We start from the raw sequence: 21051 nt of genomic DNA, 5'->3' as shown, positions 1-21051 counted from the left end.
ATATATATATATATATATATATATATTATAGTGGGGTAGGGTGGTTTATGAGGTTTCCCTGGGTTTCTCGCTTAGCGTTACAGTATATCTTCAGACCCCCAAACACTGCTGGCTAAGACCTCTACAAACGATCCACACATACGACGGGCTTCTTTCAGTTTCTGTCTACCAAATCCACTCGCAAGGCTTTGATCGGTTCGAGGCTTTAGCAGAAGACACTTGCCCAAGGTGCCATGCAGCAAGACTGAATTTCGAATCATGAGGGTGGGAAGCAAGCTTCTTACCACACAGCCACGCCTCTGTTTGTTGCTTTGTCTCCCTCAACCAGTGTGACCGACAGGCACGGCACACATTGCGTTTCAAGTGTAAGATTACCTGATATGATATTTTATGACATTTTTTATTTTAAATACAATAGCAAAAAGAGAACACTTTATTTCCATTTTATAAACTTCCATTTCTCTTCCTATTCCTATAAAGCATTTCTCTTTTCTCTTTTTCTCGTTTCAGACATTTGACTGCGGCCATGCTGGAGCAGCGTCTTTAGTCGAGCAAATCGACCCCAGGACTTATTCTTTGTAAGCCTTGTACTTATTCTATCGGCCTCTTTTGCCGAACTGCTAAGTTACGGGTACGTAAACACATCAGCATCGCTTATCAAGCGATGTTGGGGTGACAAACACACACACACACACACACATATATATACATATATATATATATATATACATATGACGGGCTTCTTTCAAATCCACTCTACCAAATCAACTCACAAAGCTTTGGTCAGCCCGAGCCTATAGTAGAAGACACTTGCCCAAGGTGCCATGCAGTGGGACTGAACCCGGAACCATGTGGTTGGTAAGTAAGCTACTTACCACACAGCCACTCATGAATGAAGTTATAATAGAAGACTAAGATTATCATAAGCAGTAACATTTCATTTACTTCTCCAAACCTGATCTCATGTGGGTGACTCAAGTTTTATGTCTATTTGCAGTGACTGCTGACCACAATTGTCATGATTTTAACTCGTTTTGCTACTATTATGGTCGGCCAATTCAAAAGTATTGACCTAATTGAAATAGCAGGCAAATCTCGAAAAAAGGAAAGGTTTTTTTAACAGTCTTACGTATACATAAAGATGGGATGCTTACGAATGGAACATCTTTGATCATAATTCCGATCAAACAAGGTCCACTAGGATTAATCAACAACAAAGAACAACCCATAGATAGTATAGTCCTATGGACCCAGCTAGAAAGTATTTGCTGAATTAGAGCTGACCTGGATCTAAACATCTACTGTATTTCACTTTTAGTGAGTCTTACCCGAGTTGAGTAACATAAAATAATGTACCGCTCCCTAACTTCACTGCTGGATGACTATCAAAAGATGGCCTTTTAGTTCGTTATCTACACAGTTGATGTCGAAGAAATTAATTATATTTTGCATCGGAAAAAAATTTTTTAAAGAACGATGCGGGTCGAACATTGTGACACTCGAAATGGTGGAGTATGACGCCAAATGATTGTCTATAAAATGTTTGTACATCATTAATGTATCTCATGTAATAATAAAGTTTAATGTTAATATCAGCATAATGTAAGGCGGCGAAATGACAGAATTGTTAGCACGCCTAGCAAAATGCTTAGCGGCATTTCATCCATCTTCACGTTCTGAGTTCAAATTCAGCCGAGATCGACTCTGCCTTTCATCTTTTCAGGGTCGATAAAATAAGTACCAGTCGAGCACTGTAGGTCAATGTAAATGACTTACTCCCTGTCCAAAATTGCTGGTCTTGTGCCAAATCTTGAAACTAATATCGACATAATGTTGATGGACTTTTAAAAGTCTAAACTTGGAATTGAATTTTATTTCCTAACTGATTTAAGAAAATGTAAACATATATATATAGGTTGTACTATTAATACTGTAATTTAAAGACGTATTTATAATTTTGTTAGTTGTTTATGTCACTATTTGCTATTAGATGCCAGTGATATAGAGGAATTATTATTGGCATACCTATACAATTGTGCCCCACCACATTCGAATTTGTTTCCTCATAACTTCCAGGAAAATAAATGTTTTTTAATGAAATTTTTTACAAATACGTTTAGACGGTCTAGATTAGTATTATATCGGAATTTGTTGTGAAAATTTTTTCGAAGGCCGGGAGAGAAGTTTCGTCACACGAGGCGCCTTTCTTTCCTCCTAACTTTCAGAAAAATGGATATTTTTTAATGAAATTTTCAAAAAAAATACCTTTCAGATGGTGTGAATTACGATTATATCAGAATGTAACATGAAAAATAAAAATGTTGGTCACGTACATATACATACTGACACACACATCACAATTTTTTTTTTTTTTAGAAATTACAAGTTTCATTTTGTAGATATGTGATGTGTAACAGTATGTATGTGTGGGAGCCCACCAATTTCTTTTTCCTATTAAATTCTGATATAATTGTAATCTATTTCATCTGAAAGGCATTTGTAGAAAATTTCATTTAAAAATACCTATTTTTCTGAAAATTATGATGAGACAAAGCCAACTCGTGTGAATTTTCTGAAACTCCTCTCCTCATCCTTGGAAACTTTTTTCTTCACAACAAATTCTGACATAATCGTAATTTAGAGCATCATGACACCATGAATTACAGAACTGGATGACACCACTGCAAAAAGTGATACAAATAATTCAAATACTGGAATAAGTTTTATGCCCAAATGGAAGAGAAATCTTATGTTTCTGGCAGAAATTTTGGTTGCCATCAGAAGTGTTAACTGGTGTTGAAGAATATATGTTAACTGGGATGAGAGAGAGGGAGAAGGGGGGGTAACAAGTGTTAATGGGGGAACGTAACAAGAGGAGAGAAAATTCAGGCAAAGACCATTACACCTATACAAACATGGTCAAAATTAAAGTAAAACAGTAAGTGGCACATATACACAATAGCTATGAATTTAAATTGCTGGTCAGATCAGTGGAATAATGGTTGTTAGGCCGTAATTGGCCCTGCTTGAGCAAACTTATTAGCAAAGGCATTTTCACATTCTATCCCAGCATCCTTTTTTAAGATAGCTGTATGGAGTTTGAAGGAGATTTCATTGCTATTTCTTGTGGGTCAAGATACCACTCAAAGCCCCTGTGAGTTGTTTAACACCTGATCAAATCTGATTGAGTAGATATGATCAAAGGCAGTCTGATTCACAAGGGGTTCCACAGGGATTGTCTTGTTTTCAGGTATAAGTGTACCCTCCTCTACATATCCCAATTTTCCTTTTAAGATGGTAGTAGGTGGTTTGAGATGGCTCTAATCAACATCCATTTCATTTTATGCATGATAGTAAAAAAAAGATAGGCAAAGCATTCATCTGTGAAAAATTTCAAAATTTCCAATTCTAATATCCAAATTCTTAAAATTATTTGAGAAAAATATAAGTAATTTATTAATGTAACTTTTTCTAATCTTTTGTAACTTTTACTCTAGTTGGAATGAAGGCAACTAAAAACCTATAAATTATCTTATACCAGTTCTTAAAATAGGAAGACCATGTATCTGCATGTCATAAGAGGCAACTAAAAGGTTGGTGTTAGGAAGGATACCCAACCATACAATACTAATGTCTATAGAAGTGCCATCCAACAAATGCTAGCATAGAAAGTTGGATGTAAGAAAGCAATAATGATGGTAGCTACAGGACATTTTGTATTATTTTTTTGAGTCATAAGAACCTGATGTGGAATAAAAACTTGTGAGTTTAATCTTTTCTCAACTTGATCAGTTGGTTATTCTCTACAAAGCACAAAGCCCCATTTGAATACTCCTCACACACACTAGGTTTGACAATCTGGTTGATTGCCAAAGATTCAGTTACCAACACACAACTTCAAGTCCACCTGTGTGCTGTGTCTCCTCTCTGACATTTCTACTTTTACTGTAACAGTCACTGCTCTTGTGAATTAACTTGAGGCATCTTTTCACTACATAGATCCACTTGACCCATCTGATTTTTCTTTGTCACATTTGAACAAATCAATGACTATCTTTTACCTTACAAATAATTTACTCAACTCAATCATTCAAGTATCTAATTACTATTTTAATACTTCTTGTTAGGAAGGCAGCATAGGATTTATAGAATTGGCAGAGCATCAGACACAATGCTTTGAGGTATTTAAATTGTAGACCTTTACATTCTTATTTCATACCCCAGTGATGTTGACTTTACTTTTCATCCTTATAGTGTCAATATAATTGACTGATTTCTCCTTTAAAAAATGTGTAGCTCTATGTCTATGTTAATGCTTCTTGTTAATTGTTGATCTGATTCTTGTTACATCTGCAAATATTGTAAGAATATAAAAAGCACCAAAAAGATATAAAACTATAGATGATACATAGTATAAAGATCAATGGCATAAATACTGTAAAAATTTCAAGAAGATATTGTCACACAACAAAAACATCAACAAGATATAATGACACGTCATTTAGATTTTGATAAAACAAGTGTAAATTTGTTTTAAAAATTAACTTTGGACTAATTTACATTGAAAGTTCACAAAATGATAACATTAACAACAAACATTAATATAATTTTTAGTTTTGATTAAAAAAGATAAAATCAAATGAAGGATATAATTGAGTGATATTTGTTTTATATTAACTGAATAATTAATAGAATTCACTTTAATTCTAAACGAATTATTTTTCATTAGTTCTTTCAGTGTCTATACATACATTTTAGAGTAGTTGTGCTGGTAAAGGTGTTTGAGATGCAGTTTCAATTCATGCATAAACCATTTCCCTGAACTTGTTCATTGTTCCATTCTCTCAGGTTGATATTTCCTTCTCACAATCCTTGGAATGTGACCCAAAACCCATTTTCTGACAATGTAACACTTTTCTCTCCCTTATTTGTTAAGTTTTACTGGATGTAACTCTACAAAAATGATTTTTTTTCTTTACCAGATTTTGTTATATCATTCAATATAATATTAATTCATAAATTTAAGAGTGCAATTTAATGAAAGCATTAAGCCTAAAATGACAACAAACTGCAAGTGAACTAGTCTAAATATCTATTACTGGATCTAGTAGAAAAGGAAGCTAGCTTTTGTCTATATGCAAAACTGTATTGCTATATAAAGCTGTTCATTTTATTCAGCAATAATCAATATGTGTTCAGGAGGTATGTCAGTATTCATGTTATATTGTAGTGTAATATGGATATTTACAACTAGAAAGACAAGTTTTATATATTCTTCATAAACCTTATTCTTGTATGCTTTGAAAATACAATGGTCAATATTGTTAAATTGTTAGTTCACATTGTCTTTAACACTATAGTCTGTCAACAGCTCAGAAATGTTACCCATGTATTAAATACAAGCTCAGCTTTTAGGATTGTTACGTATTTCTTTTGGGTCATTGTAAAAATTAAGTAGATGACTAAATTATGACTAATCTTATATATAACGGAATGCTAGTTTTTATCTTTACTAGCTGTACTGGTTTTGATATTCCAACTAGGTTAACAGAAAAAAAAAAAAATTTTAACAGGAATAACAAATGATATATACTTATACTACAAGACTCAGGTATCTAGAATTTTATTTATAGTCTATGCCAACAAGGTCGGCATAGACTATAAATGACAACTCAAATGAAATTATAACAATGAAGACACAAATAAATGTAAATGGATTAAAAATTCATAAGCATAAATTATTTGCCTTGTCTTTGGGCACCATCCATCTCTGTTGTCTCGGGTTGGAAATTCCATCACAGTTTGTGTTGACAAGGCTTTCCTTCACAAACATTTTATCAATACTAATATATAAACCAAGGAGATCTCCACATGTTTTCTATACCTTATAGAAATAACAGCTAAATCTCCTTAAAATTGCGCCTTATCTTAAAATCATGGACACATTAGATGATGTAGATTCACAATATGAGCCAAAGAGGAAGTTCTTTGATGATTACTCAACTGCTAGAAGTAGTAGCCAAATGTCACTCAGTCACATCTATAGGAAAACAAATACATTGGATAATATACTCAACATATCCCTAAAAAATGAGATCATCATAGATAGAATGCTTGATCAGGATACCTTATGGTTGTTCCTTTGTATTGGCTGAACACACTGCCTTTATGTACATATATTTAACCTTCTAGCTGTCACTTCAAACCACACGCACACACACACATGCATGCACATACATATGGAGCTCTATGAAGATGACATCACTTTTCACTTCCCAAAACATTTCCCATGAAGTGTCCATCACATCTAAGTTACACTTGCCCCAGTTTTGTGACTAGAGGTTTTGACACACCCACCAGTGGATGCCTGGTGACTCGGTTTCATTCAACAGGACACAGTTACCACACAAGGAAATATATCTCAGTAATACATTTTTATTACTCATAATCAGAAGTTCAAACTGAAAATACAACAATGACAATCATGACAGTGTATGTAGGCCTTTAATGATCTTAGCTACCAGTCTTCCTTCACTGACTAATTAATAATTAAACACCTCATTCTACAAGCTAATACCTTGATCATCTGACTCATTCTAAGCATGGCTGTGTGGTAAAAGAAATTTGCTTCATAACCTAGTTGGCCCAAGTTCAGTCCCATTGTGTAGTAGCTTAGGCGACTAATTTCTATTGCCTCAGGCCAACTAAAGCCTTTTGAGTAATATTTAAAAAGAGAGAAACTGTATGGAAACTAGAAGCCACTCTTGTTCTTGGGTGGCAGACTTAACTCTTTTGTTACCATATTTCTGTTGGAATATACCACTTTTGTTTCAATTACTTTTGAAAATAACAATTCAGTAAAATAATTTTGTCATTAAGCTAGTGTTTGTAACATAAATTAACATGAAATTATGCAGGAAGGTTTTAATTTAGATCACTTTTGAAATGGAAGTTTGTATCATAGAACAAGAAGCAGTCTAAGGTAGGTTTGCTACATAAATGTTATTCCATTGTATGGTTTAACACCATCAACAATTTATTGGGTACCTTTAAATGGAATCCACTTTGTTGCAAGCTTTTGGTTCAGCACTCCTTCCACTAATCTAAGAGGTCTTGAGAAGTTAAAGCAACACATGCACACACACGCACACAACAAACCTTTCAAGCTTTCTGACAAATTGAAACTTTGAAATGTCATTCACCCTGTTTGCCTCACTGTCAGAAGAAAATATGAGATCAAGCAAACAAAATAAGGTGTGAGTTTTCATATAATAATAATCATAATAATAATAATAATAAAATATAAATAAAAATATAAATATTAAAAAAGGAAGCAAAATTAATAGCCATATAATTAAATAACTCATTGGACTGCTTCTATTTTCAGCATGTGACTTGATGTTCTGGAATATAGACTATATGGTGAAGAATCTCTTCATTATGAGACAGCAATCATTAGTTGTCTTATTTCGACACAGAATGTGAAAAAGTCTTCTTTCTTTGATATCGCTACAAGCATTAACAATAATAATGCTGAATACAGTATCCTTATCATTATTATTATTCTTTCAACTCTTTATGTTCTGAATTCAAATACTGCCAAGGTCAACTTTGCCTATCATCCTTTTGGAGTTGATAGAATAAAGTACCAGCCAAGTACTGGGATTGAGATTAACAACTTTCCCTTCCCTTCTAAACTTCTTCAACTTGTGCCTATAGTAGAAAATATTATTATTCAGTGAGCTGGCAGACTTGTTACCACACCAGGCAAAATGCTTAGAGGAATTTTGTCTGTCTTCATGTTCTGAGTTCAAATTCCACTGAAGTTGACTTTGCTCTTCATCTTTTTGGGGTTGATAAATTAAGTACCAGTTGAACACTAGGGTCGATGTAATCAACTTACCCCTTCCTCCAGAATTGCAGACTTTGTGCCAAAATTTGAAATCATCATTATTATTGTTGTTGTTGCAGGACCGTGGATTGGCAGAATCATTAGAGTGTAGGTAAAAATGCCTTGCAGTATTCAAACTTTATTTTGTAAATAAATCCCACAGCTAACCACCTACACTTTTTTCTGCAAAATAGGGGTAGTTTATCCTGTTCAGGCTATATTATTAGCATTATCCTGCGATTGAGAATTTAAAATCACTTCTTTAACTTTCTAAGACATCTCAACGCTTCTAAAAGCAAACTTCGTTTGTTTGTTTACATTTCTCGTAATTTGAATTTAATTTATTTTGTAAATTCAAATCTCTCCAAAGTCAACTTTGTCTTTCATCCCTCCATGGTTGATAAAATAAAGCATCAGTCAAGTACTAGATTAATGGTATTGACTAACCACTTTCCCTCATGACAGCTGGCCTTGTCTTCTGCCTAAGTTAAAAATGATTATTATTACTCAGGAGAATCATTAAAATATAAGAAAAAATACTTTGCAATATTTTTTCCCAGTTCCATACTTCCTGAGTTCAATTCCTGCTATGGTCAACTACGCCTTTCATCCTTTCAGGGTCAACAACATATGTTCCAGTTCAGCATGGGGGTCAATGTAATTGACTTACCTTTGCCCTTAATAACTGCTGGCTTTGTACCAAGATTAGAAAACTACTACTACTGTTGCTGCTACTATTACAACTACTAGTAGAGGTAAGCTGGCAATATCATTAAAGGGTCTGAAAAATTACTCTGTTCCAGTATTTGTTCTAGCTCTTTACATTCTGAGTTCAAATCCCACTGAAGTCAATTTTGCTTTTTCCTCCTTGAGGGTTGATAATCTGAAGGAGCAGTTTAGTACTGACTAACCTCCTTTCCTCAAAACTGTAGGCCTTGTGTCTAAGTTAGAAACAGTTATTATTATTTAGCAAGGTAGGTTGATTAGAGTCATCACAATATGGGAAAAATACTTTGAGATATTTTTTCCAGATCTATACATTCTGAGTTCAAAGTCAACTAAGACTCCTCTCAATTGCAATATCTCTTCTACATGTTCTGATATAAAAATCTGTTTTTATTCCTGAAATCTAACCGTATTTAAAAATAATCACAGAGAGGAAATTAACCGACAGATTTGCTAGGGATTTAACACAAACTTATCCTAAAACCCATTCTTGGTGATGTAACAGTTAATTTTATTTATTTATTTTACTGCTTTGAGGGAAGTCTTTCTAAAATTTGAAACCTGAACTCTCAGTTCAATGGCCATTTTCACTCAACAGTTATAGACCTTGGCTTTCAATGAGTTAGTTTTTTTCTGTTTGTTTTTGCATAGGAACAAGCTTTCTTGTTTACGTTGAGTCAGCTAATCAAGACTGTTTGGCTGTTTATTAATTCTCCTTTCACCCTTTAATCAACTATATCCACTTGTCAACCAACTACAGACAAAAGTTTCAGAAGACTACTCATCTCCTGAAAAGCCTTCACAGTGAACATTATAGCCTGTCTATTTGTCTTCAGAGAACACTTCACACTAGACTCCCTCAGCAAATTGTATCATAACTGCAGCGTAAAGATTCGATACTAGAACTTCTAATTAGCTTGTTTACAGTCAAAAGCTATCAACATGTACCCAAACTTACATGCACATATTTGTTTCTGTACACTGCAAAAGAATTGTCACACTGATTCATATATTTTAATATACATATCGCTAAACAATTCAGTTCAAACATTTTCATACATACAACCAATATTACACAAATATAATACTCTGAAGACTTTTGTTTACTAGAAAGACATTTCAACTGTTCGTCTCACTCAACATTTTCTTAAGACAATCTTTCTGGGTCAGTCGTGACCAGTGTAATTCTCTTAAGCATTAACTAAAAATACTTTTACATCTCAGAAAAGATTCATCTCTTATTCTTTCATAAAACTTCACTCTCTTCTCTTTATAACAGCAATCAACAACTACAACATACCAACTCTAAATTCTTTAATTTGTAAACCAAAACATTTACAAACTGCTTGACATTTTAATTTTTTCTAAGCTTGCATAGATGAGAGTAATTTTTCTTTTTGTTGAAGTATTTGTTTTTACAGATAGTTAAGTTAGTGTTAATATGTTTAATGTTGTGTGGATAAAAAAAAATCTAATCAGAAATGCTGATGTAGTGAGGAAATGATAAGATTAACTTAATGACTAATATTTTAATATAATTTTAGCAAGGACAGAGTACGATAGACACAAAATTGACTTTTCAGTGAAATATTAGTGCTGATGGATAAAAGATAGTCTTAAGATTACCATAGGTATAATGGAAAGTGTTATTATGTCAGTAAGTACCAGAACCTCCATATTGTCAATGAAGTACAAGTGACAATAAACATAGAAATTACAAGTAGGAGAAGTATCATTATTGAGTTGCGGAAACATTTTTGAACTTGCTGTATCTGTAACACAAAAAGACCTCTTTGACTTATAGAACAGATTTACCACAGATAAATTTTATTCTGAGCAGGAAACAGGACATCAAATAATTAAACAGCTCTTAAAGGAATACACTACTCAATATAATCTTGTAAAATCATTATAGGATACTGATGAGTTGCAACAATGTTTGTATGGTTAAGGAGGTTCTTCCACAACTACATAGTTCAAGATTTGATCTAACTGCATGGGAACATGAGCAAGTGCCTTTTCCATCTAGAAGAATAAAAATAAATGTAAGCTAAATATACATGTATTTGCTGTGAGAAAAAGAAAAATTATCAATATTTTGAACATAGGCCCTTTTTCAAGATGTACCAGAAAAGAAATAGTGTGTGTTGTTATGAAGGAGTTATAGCACTATAACCTTAGGTTTACTAATAACTTGTGAGTAAAATTTGCTATAAGGAAACTATGACGTGTGTGTGCATGTGGACATGTGTAAATATTGTGCACTTTAAACTTTAAATTGCTTGACAAATAATCAGTATTTAGAACTTCATATGTAACCTCAGCTGTGATATTGTATTTGTATTATTTGTAGTGAATCTAGAGTTTAGATGTTTCACAGAGTTTATGAAGAAAATTAAACAAAACATGAGAGATTGTTTGCAAGATATTTAGTCGCACCGTTTTACATATGTTTCATTTACATAAGGTTTGCATAATCAAGACTTACCATCATCTCTACAATGGTTGGGTCTGTCAACATTTCTACAATCAAATGTTACATCTAAAAGTTTCACATCTTTGATGATTTGACAAGAGTCTTGATTTTATAATTTACATTATGTAACTCTAATAATCACCATTGTGGAAGTAGTACCACAGTCAATGGGTGTAGGATTGGCCAGCTAATATTTGCAGAGAACATGATGCTACTTGGTTCAACGGAAGGTGATCTCCAGCATGCAGTGAACAAGGCAAGGATGATAATTAGTGTTGTAGAGATTGAGGCACTTGTCCTCTCAAGAAAATCTGGCTAGTGCACTCTGCATGTTAGTGGAGCATCAGTGACACAAATGGAGAAGCTTAAGAATCTAGGAGCTGTATGTATTTACAAGTGATGGAAGGCAGGAAGCTGAAATGGATGCTAGAATTGCAGATGCCAGCACCATAATGCTGGCTTCAACATTTGATTCTCAGAAGAGGGGAAGTTGGTAAAAAGCCAGACTTGCTATCTTCAGTTTGGTTTCCATGCTTATCCCCACCTATGATCATGAATGTTGGGTAATAGCCAAAAGAGTACAATCGTAAATATAATCAGCCAAAATGGTGTTCCTTCAAAGAATTTATGGAACAAAATTTTTCGACAAGGAGTTTCTCCAGATTGAATAACTACTTCTCTAAATGGAGAGGTCACAGCTCCAGTACTACAGACATATGGTTAGAATGTAATGGGAAAGAATTGAAGATGGATTCTTCTGCTGAGTCAACTAGCAGGAAATCTAGGGGTAAACCAAGAAGAAAATGGTTGGATAGTCTTGGTTGATCATACTTGAAAATCCAACCAGAAAGTCTATGACAGTTGCTTCTGATAGGACTCTATGGAGGTCATGCTTGAAGACTCTACCCCCATGACCATCCCAGAAATAGTGAGTAGAATAGCTGGATATATATGTATGTATGTATGTATGTATATATATATATATATATATATATATATATATATATATATATATATATATATATATATATATATATATATATATATACATATATACATACATATATATATTTACATGCAGTTAAATATATGTCTGTTCATAGAGTACTTAGCTTTATAGACGACTTGTCAGACTCTAATGGTGAAGGATATATAAATCCTCTTCAAACCAGAGTTAAAAATCTGTTATGGTCAGTTGATTTGTAAACAAAAAATATATATCATATATATATCATTATCATCATCATCACCACGACCACCACCATCATCATGACTGCCATCATTATTACACTCAGTTTCTATGCTGGCATAAGTTTGGCATTTTGACAGGATCTAATCAGTTGGAAGATCACAACTTGCTCTAGCAGTTCAATTTTGGCATCGCTTTTATGACAATGCCCTTCCTAATGTCAACCACTTTACAGAGTGTATTGAGTGCTTTCTTTTATAGTCTGTGCTAATGAGGTTATACCATTGGGGTTATTCATTTACAGTTTTCCATGAAAACATGTCTGTTTCTAAGAAAAGGCACTTGGCCTGAAATTTGTGGAGAAATGTTACCTAATTAAATAGGCTCCAGCACTTAACTGATACTTATTTTATCAACCACAATCAAATGAAAGACAAAATCAATCATGCAGAGATTGGACATCAGAATGTAAAGAGCTGTAACTAAATATTGCATAACATTATGCCCAATGTAATAACAATTCTATCTTATCTTACAAGCTTTGTAACTTGATAAAGCAGAGCACTAATCAACTGAGATCTTGGCTGGGTATGAGTTAAAGTGTACAGGATTTACCACTGTAATGATATATATGTGACATGAATAAACAAGGAATGCCAGACAGTAGGTTGCCAAGGACTGGAGTGGAAGTAAGCAGTTTGCTTCCCAACCACATGGTTCTGGGTTTAGTCCCACAGCACAGTACCTTGGGCAAGTGTCTTTTACTATAGTCTCAGGCTGACCAAAGCCTTGAGAATAGTTCTGGTAGATGGAAACTGAAAGAAACCCATCATATATCATCATCATCATCATCATCATTTAACATCCATTCTCCATGCTGGCATGGGTTAGACAGTTTGATTGGAGCTGATGAGCCAGAGAGCTGCACCAGGTTTCAGTCTAATTTGGCATGGTTTCCACAGCTGGATGCCCTTCCTAGGTGCTGTCGATGACCATGACTATGATGCATGGGTGCCATTTACATGGTTCTAGCATCAACCACAACGGTTCACAGGTGCCATTTACATGGTACCGTCAATGACAATGACTACAATGCATGGGTATCATTTACATATATATATATATATATATATATGTCTGTGTGTGTCTTCATGCTTGTATCCCACCACCACTTGACAACCAGTGTTGGTTTGTTTATGTTCCCTGTAACTTAGCTGTTTAGCATAAGAGACCAATAGAATAAGTACCAGGCTTAAGAAATAATACTACAAGTACTGGTGTTGATGCATTTGACTAATACACTTCAAGGCAGTGCCTCAGCATGACAACAGTCCAATGACTGATACAAGTAAAAGATGAATGACTGAACTGTCCAAACCAAAACAACACAGTTAAAAATCTTGAGACATTAGACATGTTGTTTAGACCCAAGTTAGTGATCAGTTCTTTTTTGCATGCTCAGAATTACAGTACCAAATCCATTTCTTTTAAGAAATTTCACAACTATTGTCAAGAAATTTCATAGGCGCAGGAGTGGCTGTGTGGAAAGTAGCTTGCTTACCAACCACATGATTCCGGGTTCAGTCCCACTGCGTGGCACCTTGGGCAAGTGTCTTCTACTGTAGCCTCAAGCTGACCAAAGCCTTGTGAGTGGATTTGGTAGACGGAAACTGAAAGAAGCTCATCGTATATATGTATATGTATATATATATATATATGTGTGTGTGTTTGTGTGTCTGTGTTTGTCCCCCAACATCGCTTGACAACCGGTGCTGGTGTGTTTACGTCCCCGTAACTTAGCGGTTTGGCAAAAGAGACTGATAGAATAAGTACTAGGCTTACAAAGAATAAGTCCTGGGGTCGATTTGCTCGACTAAAGGTGGTGCTCCAGCATGGCCGCAGTCAAATGACTGAAACAAGTAAAAGAGAGTAAAAGAGAGCTATTTCTAGCTGGTTCAGCAACTATATAGGGACTCCCTTGCTGGCTGGCTGGTGATGATGATTATGATTGTGATAATGACATTATTGTCAAATAATATTCTTCATCCTGTTATTACTTTTCCTTAATTTATTTCTTTGCATATGACTTCATATGTCATCAGGCACAAAATCTTAGAACCTCGGCTCAAAAAATTTAGACTGTAGTAATCTTTGACAGCAATGATGAGGATGATGACCATAACAACAGCAACAACAAGGCTGATTATGATGATGCTGGTGATGAAGAGGATGGTAGTGGTGATGATGGTAATAATGGTCAGTAATGAAAAGGATAATGATGATGACAACAGTAAAGATGACTTTTTACTCATCCCATTTTCTTTGGTGACATTTATGTATTTGTCCTCCTTTTAATAGTTTTTTTGCATGTAGAATATTCTAAGTTAAATAAATCTTCCATTATTAGTAAAACATTTTTTTTCTCTATAAGCCATAACCATATTTCCAATTTCTAAAGGAGTGAATTATAACAGAAATTTGCTGTCTATTCATAATTTTTGAAATGTCAAGCATCTTTTGAATGTAAAAAAACTGTGCCTAGAACAAAATACCATTGTTATTAACAAGATTTAAGTAGGGTACACGTACATGGTAAGCCTCACCACCACTGTCACCACTGCAACAACAACAACAACAACGACAACAATGACAATGACAATGACGATGATGACAATGACGAGAAAAAGAAGAAGAAGAAGAAGAAGGAGGAGGAGGAGAAGAAGAAGAAGAAGAAGAAGAAGAAGAAGAAGAAGAAGAAGAAGAAGAAGAAGAAGAAGAAGAAGAACAACAACAACAACATGTTTTGTTTATAAGAGATATTTCAGAAAAGGAAAATAAGACTCTTAATATGGAACTATTGAAGGAATGGCTACCATAGATATAAATAGGAAGTTACTGCAAAAATGGTTAGTATTGGTTTAGTTGAAAGATAGAGAAAGAATGGGTTTCATCATCATTTTATGACTGCTTTCCATAGTATTCAAAACCCTGATGGACTTAATGGAAAGCTGCAGGGAGAATGAATGTCTTGAATTTAATGGAGAGTTATAACAGGAATGTAAACTATGATTTTAATGGGAAGCTATAGGAATAAAGCTTATCTTGAATTTAATGGGAAGATGTAGCAATAATGGATATTAGAATTTGAAGAAGAAATTGTAGTAGAAGTAAATTGTTGTCATTATGTAGAAGTAATGAATTACATTCAGATGATTCTAAAACTCTCATAAGATCTAGCAAAAAATTTAAGACTGATTGTTCATGTGACTTAAGGTCAAATGAGGGGCAATGGCTGCAACTAACCATATGACCATGTGTTCGAATTTTATTATAGACCTTGGGTAGTTGTGCCCACCAAGACCATCAGATTTTTGTCTACTTCACTGGACCTATCTCTGAATTCTATAGCTATTATATTGATGATTGCATCAGTATTACTGCATTCTCTAGGAATAAACATTTTGCCTTCATCTCTATGTCAAAGTCAACTTTTCTTATCATTCCTCCAGGGTCAATAAAGTAAGTACTAGTCAACTACTTAGGATGATGCAATCAACTAACCTCTGCTTCTAAAATTGATGGCCTTGTGCCTAAATTTGAAACCATTATTATTATGATTATTATGACTGTGTTTGCAATTTGGAGCTCATAAGTTTTCAAATTTTGTTGTTTTAAAACAAATTTATTTTAGTTCTTCTTGCACTATTTTGTAATTTAGCCAACCAGTATCTTCTACGGTTAGTTGGCTTTGTGAAATTTAACACTTTAAAGTAAATTTTGAAATTTTAAAAAGCAAATGTACATATTTAAAATGAAAAAAAAAAAAGAAAAAATGTATGACTTCTCAAATCAAGGGAAGAAATGTTAGCAGAGTCTTTCTTGACAGGTCGAGCTTACAGAAACTGGATTGGTAAATTAGTTAAGCAGGCATTGATGGAACAATTGTGAACAACATGAAAACAATAATTAGACTACAGTCATGTAGGGATAGAGAAAACCAGATTAGAGATTAGCAGAAGACTTATAAATCAAAGCTAATGTGCATGCTCTAAGACATAGAAAAATGAAAGCTGTTCAATGGGCTGAGTGACAGAGACACAACATGGCAACAGAGGCTCAATTTGGCCTTTGGCAGACTATAATGTGCACATGTTACTCAACTCCAAGCAGAGGTGTGCAGCTTTTCAGCAGAACTTCAGTTTACTGTTTGGAACAAATAGTGTGGTAATGCAGGATAGATTTCAGTGCCTATCTCAACAGCCTGCCCCACCACCCTCAACAGTGACATTGGAGTGTTACAAAAGGCCAATAACAGCGCCACTGACATAAGGGAAGCCATATCTGGCTATATAAGAGGCATATTGTTTTGGGTGTCTTCTCTGTGAGCTTTACAGTAATATGCCAGACTTGCTCAACAATCCCTTAGTAGATGTCTACCAGTAGCGTGCAGTTGAAACATGCTAGTCATGCACTGCATGTCCTTTGATTTTTATATAACTAAAAAATCAATTTAAGAATGTAATGTATTTACAACCACATTGAAAAGTTGTCCAAATCATTGGAAACTGAGCTAAAATAGTTACTTTGTTTCAAAGGAAACCCATTCAGATTGATACTTCGTTGTGTTTCCATTTTGCTTCCACTTGGCATACTTAAAGAAAAACACACATGAAATCTTTTGTCCTCCTCTTCCTATCGTTCAATAATATTTGAAATTTTGAAGTTACAATTTTTGCCATTTTTTTTTTTCAGAATTGGAATCTCCATAGCTGAAAACGTGGGTTTCTGTAAAAAAAATTTTTTTAAAGTGGGTGGTTACGTCTCCGCCATGTGTGCCAAGTATTTATTGCATGACCAACCTCAAAAGTCACTGCACACCACTAATGGCAACAGAATGGGAGGATTTCCAGTCCAGTGAACTGAGGAGCGGTGGTATTGTTGAGAAAGAACCCAAACAAGAAGGAGCACATAAATAATTTTCAGTCCATAACTCTGCTAAATGCAGAATTAAAAATTTTGGCTAGGGTATTAGTAATTGGTGAGGTACAGACATGTGCCATCCCAAACAGCTCAAACTCTGACAAGCTCCATTTCAAGTGATACATCATAGAGAAAGTAGATAAGCAACCTGGCAGCTGTCCTCAAGTTGGGTGGTTTCAGTTCCATTTTCAGGGGTTAGATCACAGCAATGTACAAAGATATGTGCTTAGTGGTCAGAATAAATGGCCATCTATCAGAATCATTCAGTATTATGTACTTGGTCTGCCAAGAATGTCTGCTTTTATCTCTCTCATGTATATTGACTCTAGTGCCTTTACTGCTGAAACTAAAGATCTTAAAGGGCATCCCACATGAACCATGATGTGGAACATCTATGTCGGCATATGCTAATGACATCACTGTAGTACTGTTGGTCACCAAGCATACTGAGATGATTGGCACTGTTCTAACAGAATATGAGATGGTGACAGGAGTGATAACTAAGTTGAAAAAGAGAGTGGGCCTGAAGTTTGGTACCTGAAGAGACCGATCCATGTTGTCTAATACTGCTGTAGGGTGCTGGACAGATGGAGTGGTACAAGTAAAATACAATCAGAGGCATTGACAGTAGCATTGACTCTTGGCTCATTATTATCTCTATAGCACAATATAGGCTGGTGCTAAGTATGGAGGAAACAAGAAATGATATGTAGCTGGGAGGGGATTTGTATGGATTTGCAAGTCCTTATGATTTACAGTCTGAGAAAGTGAAATAGCAACAACAGCAGGTCCTAGTGGCTGCCATTCCAACTGCACTATTAGATGAAGCAGTGGAAAGGGTGGAGCTGATTGCCTCATTCTTGGTCTCAAGTTGATGCTTCTACTTCACCTTTCAGCAGTACTATCTAATCCCTACAAGAGGAAGAAGTACTGCTGAGAAGTAGGAGGAGGGGTCTTGAGGCTGTGGGAGTCTGAAAAAGTTTGGCAGATCACTGTGGCTGGAAAAAAAGTGAACCCAACCAGATAGATTCTAAGACTCTTGAAAGACACTACAACACTAGAAGAGGAACCTTGGACACTTGGAATGGAGTTTGCCTCTATAGAATCACTCCATGTCACTATTATCTGGGAAAAGAATCACAAACTGCTGAACCTGTTATCTGAATTACAGAGTGTCACATAAACAACAAATGCTGAGGTGCAAGTACCAGTTGTTTCCATTGGATAGAATTTTAGTGAAGATCTCCTTAGATGTTTATAAACAGCTACTGGAAGTTGCCCAGAGGACGTTTATCTCCTTAAGGATTAAACTGACTTGAGTAAAGCTTATGGGTGTATCTATAAGAGTAGTAGATGGGTAGAGGTGTGGAATTCTCTGACCCATTCTAACTGGTAGGTTTTTATTCACCTGTAAGTGTTCCATATTTTTGAATTTGATCTTATTTGAATTATTGAGTATTTTTATATAATCATATTTTTAATTCTATTCTATTGAATTTATATAACATTTTTAATATGTTCATTTAACATCTTAACCACGCCTTTTTTTATGCACCCTTGCATGGTCTTCCCTACAAACATTTCCACATGTTTCTATAACTTTGATGCATCACATCTTAAGTATGCATGGGCTCTTGTGATCAATGAAGTAAGAATTATTATCACTAATAGTTGTCTTAACGTCTATTATAATTCCACTCACATCTAGGCAGCACTATAGGAATACAACCCTCCCCCCCCAGTTCTTAGCTGGTACTTTACTTTAATAACACCATTTTCAATGGCATTTAAACCCAGAGCATAAAAGGTTGTAACTAAATACCACAAATCACTTTATCTGTCGGTCTGGCTGTACCTCTACAGGGCTTTTGATAATTATTGTCATTTATAAACAAGCATAATCTCAAAAAAAAAAAAGAGACTGTGATAATGATGATGACAACAGTAGTGATTAACATTTTCTGAACATGTTATATTATTCTATACATATGAATTCCTAAGTGATCTATATAGGATTTCTATAATTCAAAATTAAAATATCAAAAATGCAGTATAATTATTTATTGTGAACTAATATAAATGGAACGTTTAAAACAAATAAAAAATGTTAAATATTGATATCACATGAAGATTCTTGGAAATCCTTTTTATTTGAATAAATCAAAATGCTTTAATTCAGTTACTATCCTTTGTAAAATGCAGAAAGAATAGATTAATGTAAGAAAGTGAAGGAAAGAAGAGAAAGTCACACCAAATATAATTACATAACATCACGTGAGACGGCTGATCCTCCAGGGATTCTGCTCCTAATCGCTGATTCTACTTCAACATATCATTGTAATTAGTTTTAGTAGATGCTTGTTTTTAAATTAATTACAGTGCATCCTTCATTACTTACTTATTAAGTAACTATATTCTCATAACCTTTTCAATAAAGACAATACAAATATTTCTAGATCGTAAAAGAATATATTATTTTGGATGCTCAACTTTCAGTTGAAACAATACCTCTTAAGACAATAGCAAAGGAATATGTATAACGATTAAGTTAATTCGGTGCATTAGATATGTGCATCATTGAAATCATAATGCTGTCGTGTAAATATATTCAGTATGTTACGTAGGCAATTTCTCTATCATTTTTTCTAACTTGTCAAAACCAAGCTACAGTTTTCGCCTTTAGTATCATTATTTTCTAATGCTAGTCCCATTCATTTATCCTGATTATTTTATTTACAAATCTCACCCTATCTTTTTCAACCCAGCAATTATGAAGAATTTCCCAACCTAGAAAGTCCTAATCTTCTTCCGGGAATGAACATCTCCGCAATCACTGAGTGTCATACGACATTTTTCAGAGCTAGCATTTACTATTAAGTCTACTCCCCTTGTAACATTATTTATATCATACTACTGTGTGGTATGTAATATATTTGTTTGCTCCATTAATTAATACATATACATATATATATATATATATATGTATATATTATATAAATGAAGTAGAATAGTAAAAAGGAGAAAAAAAATCACTTATCCAACAACAAAAATGATTAATTAAAAACAATCTATTTTTTTTTTTGGTTTATTTTCTTCTTAACAGCGACAACGGCTAATAATAATCTAATTAATATTAGTAGTTGTTAGTGGTTGTTATAGTGGAACTAGTAGTGACGCTCGCTATGTTGTTGGATTGTGCAGCTTTGTGCTGAATACGTTAATTGCAGTAGGATGTAAGCGGCCCTACGTCAGCCGACCATTTCAGTGATAGAACTAGTTCCGCCATCATGACAAACTGACCACAGTTGGAGCTGTCAGAGCTGGCCACCCGATCACTCACTCACACACATACATACAGACAGACACAGACAGATATTGTATTCCCACAAAGGATTATTAAATAATTATTTTATATCACGTGTGAAAGGGGAAAGAACGAAAGAGAGTGAGAGTGTGGTGAAAGAAGTTGAGTGGAACCTCTCTAAATTTCAAAAATGTCGGGTAATATGGGTATGGAGCAGCTTATTCCTATAGTGAATAAGTTGCAGGACGCTTTTGCCACCCTCGGGGTGCCCATCTCTTTGGATCTGCCGCAGATAGCTGTTGTTGGAAGTCAAAGTGCAGGAAAGAGCAGTGTGTTAGAGAATTTTGTTGGCAGGTCAGTTAAAGTATATCTTTCAATTTATTTCATATGCTACCTTCTTGAGACAAATGTAAATATATTTGTGTACACACACACACACACACGTACATACATATACATACATATACATATATATATATATATAT

General features: G+C 34.4%; 1 protein-coding gene across 4 annotated transcripts in view; it reads left to right on the top strand.

Annotated features, from left to right (window-relative positions):
- The first annotated feature begins 20429 nt into the window (after positions 1-20429).
- The window catches only part of LOC106867485 (dynamin-1), a 128265-nt gene continuing 127643 nt past the window's right edge, over positions 20430-21051 (top strand). Inside the window, exon 1 of one of the 4 annotated variants that reach the window (XM_014912368.2) lies at positions 20430-20920. In XM_014912368.2, the coding sequence (XP_014767854.1) occupies positions 20757-20920 (164 nt within the window). In that variant the 5' untranslated portion in view covers positions 20430-20756. The remainder of the gene's footprint in view (positions 20921-21051) is intronic. The other 3 variants (XM_014912369.2, XM_014912367.2, XM_014912370.2) reach the window with 3 other exon arrangements.

This window comes from Octopus bimaculoides, chromosome 2, assembly GCF_001194135.2.
Source record: "Octopus bimaculoides isolate UCB-OBI-ISO-001 chromosome 2, ASM119413v2, whole genome shotgun sequence".
Classification (NCBI taxonomy): domain Eukaryota; kingdom Metazoa; phylum Mollusca; class Cephalopoda; order Octopoda; family Octopodidae; genus Octopus; species Octopus bimaculoides.
This window is presented reverse-complemented; position numbering and strand designations above follow the sequence as displayed.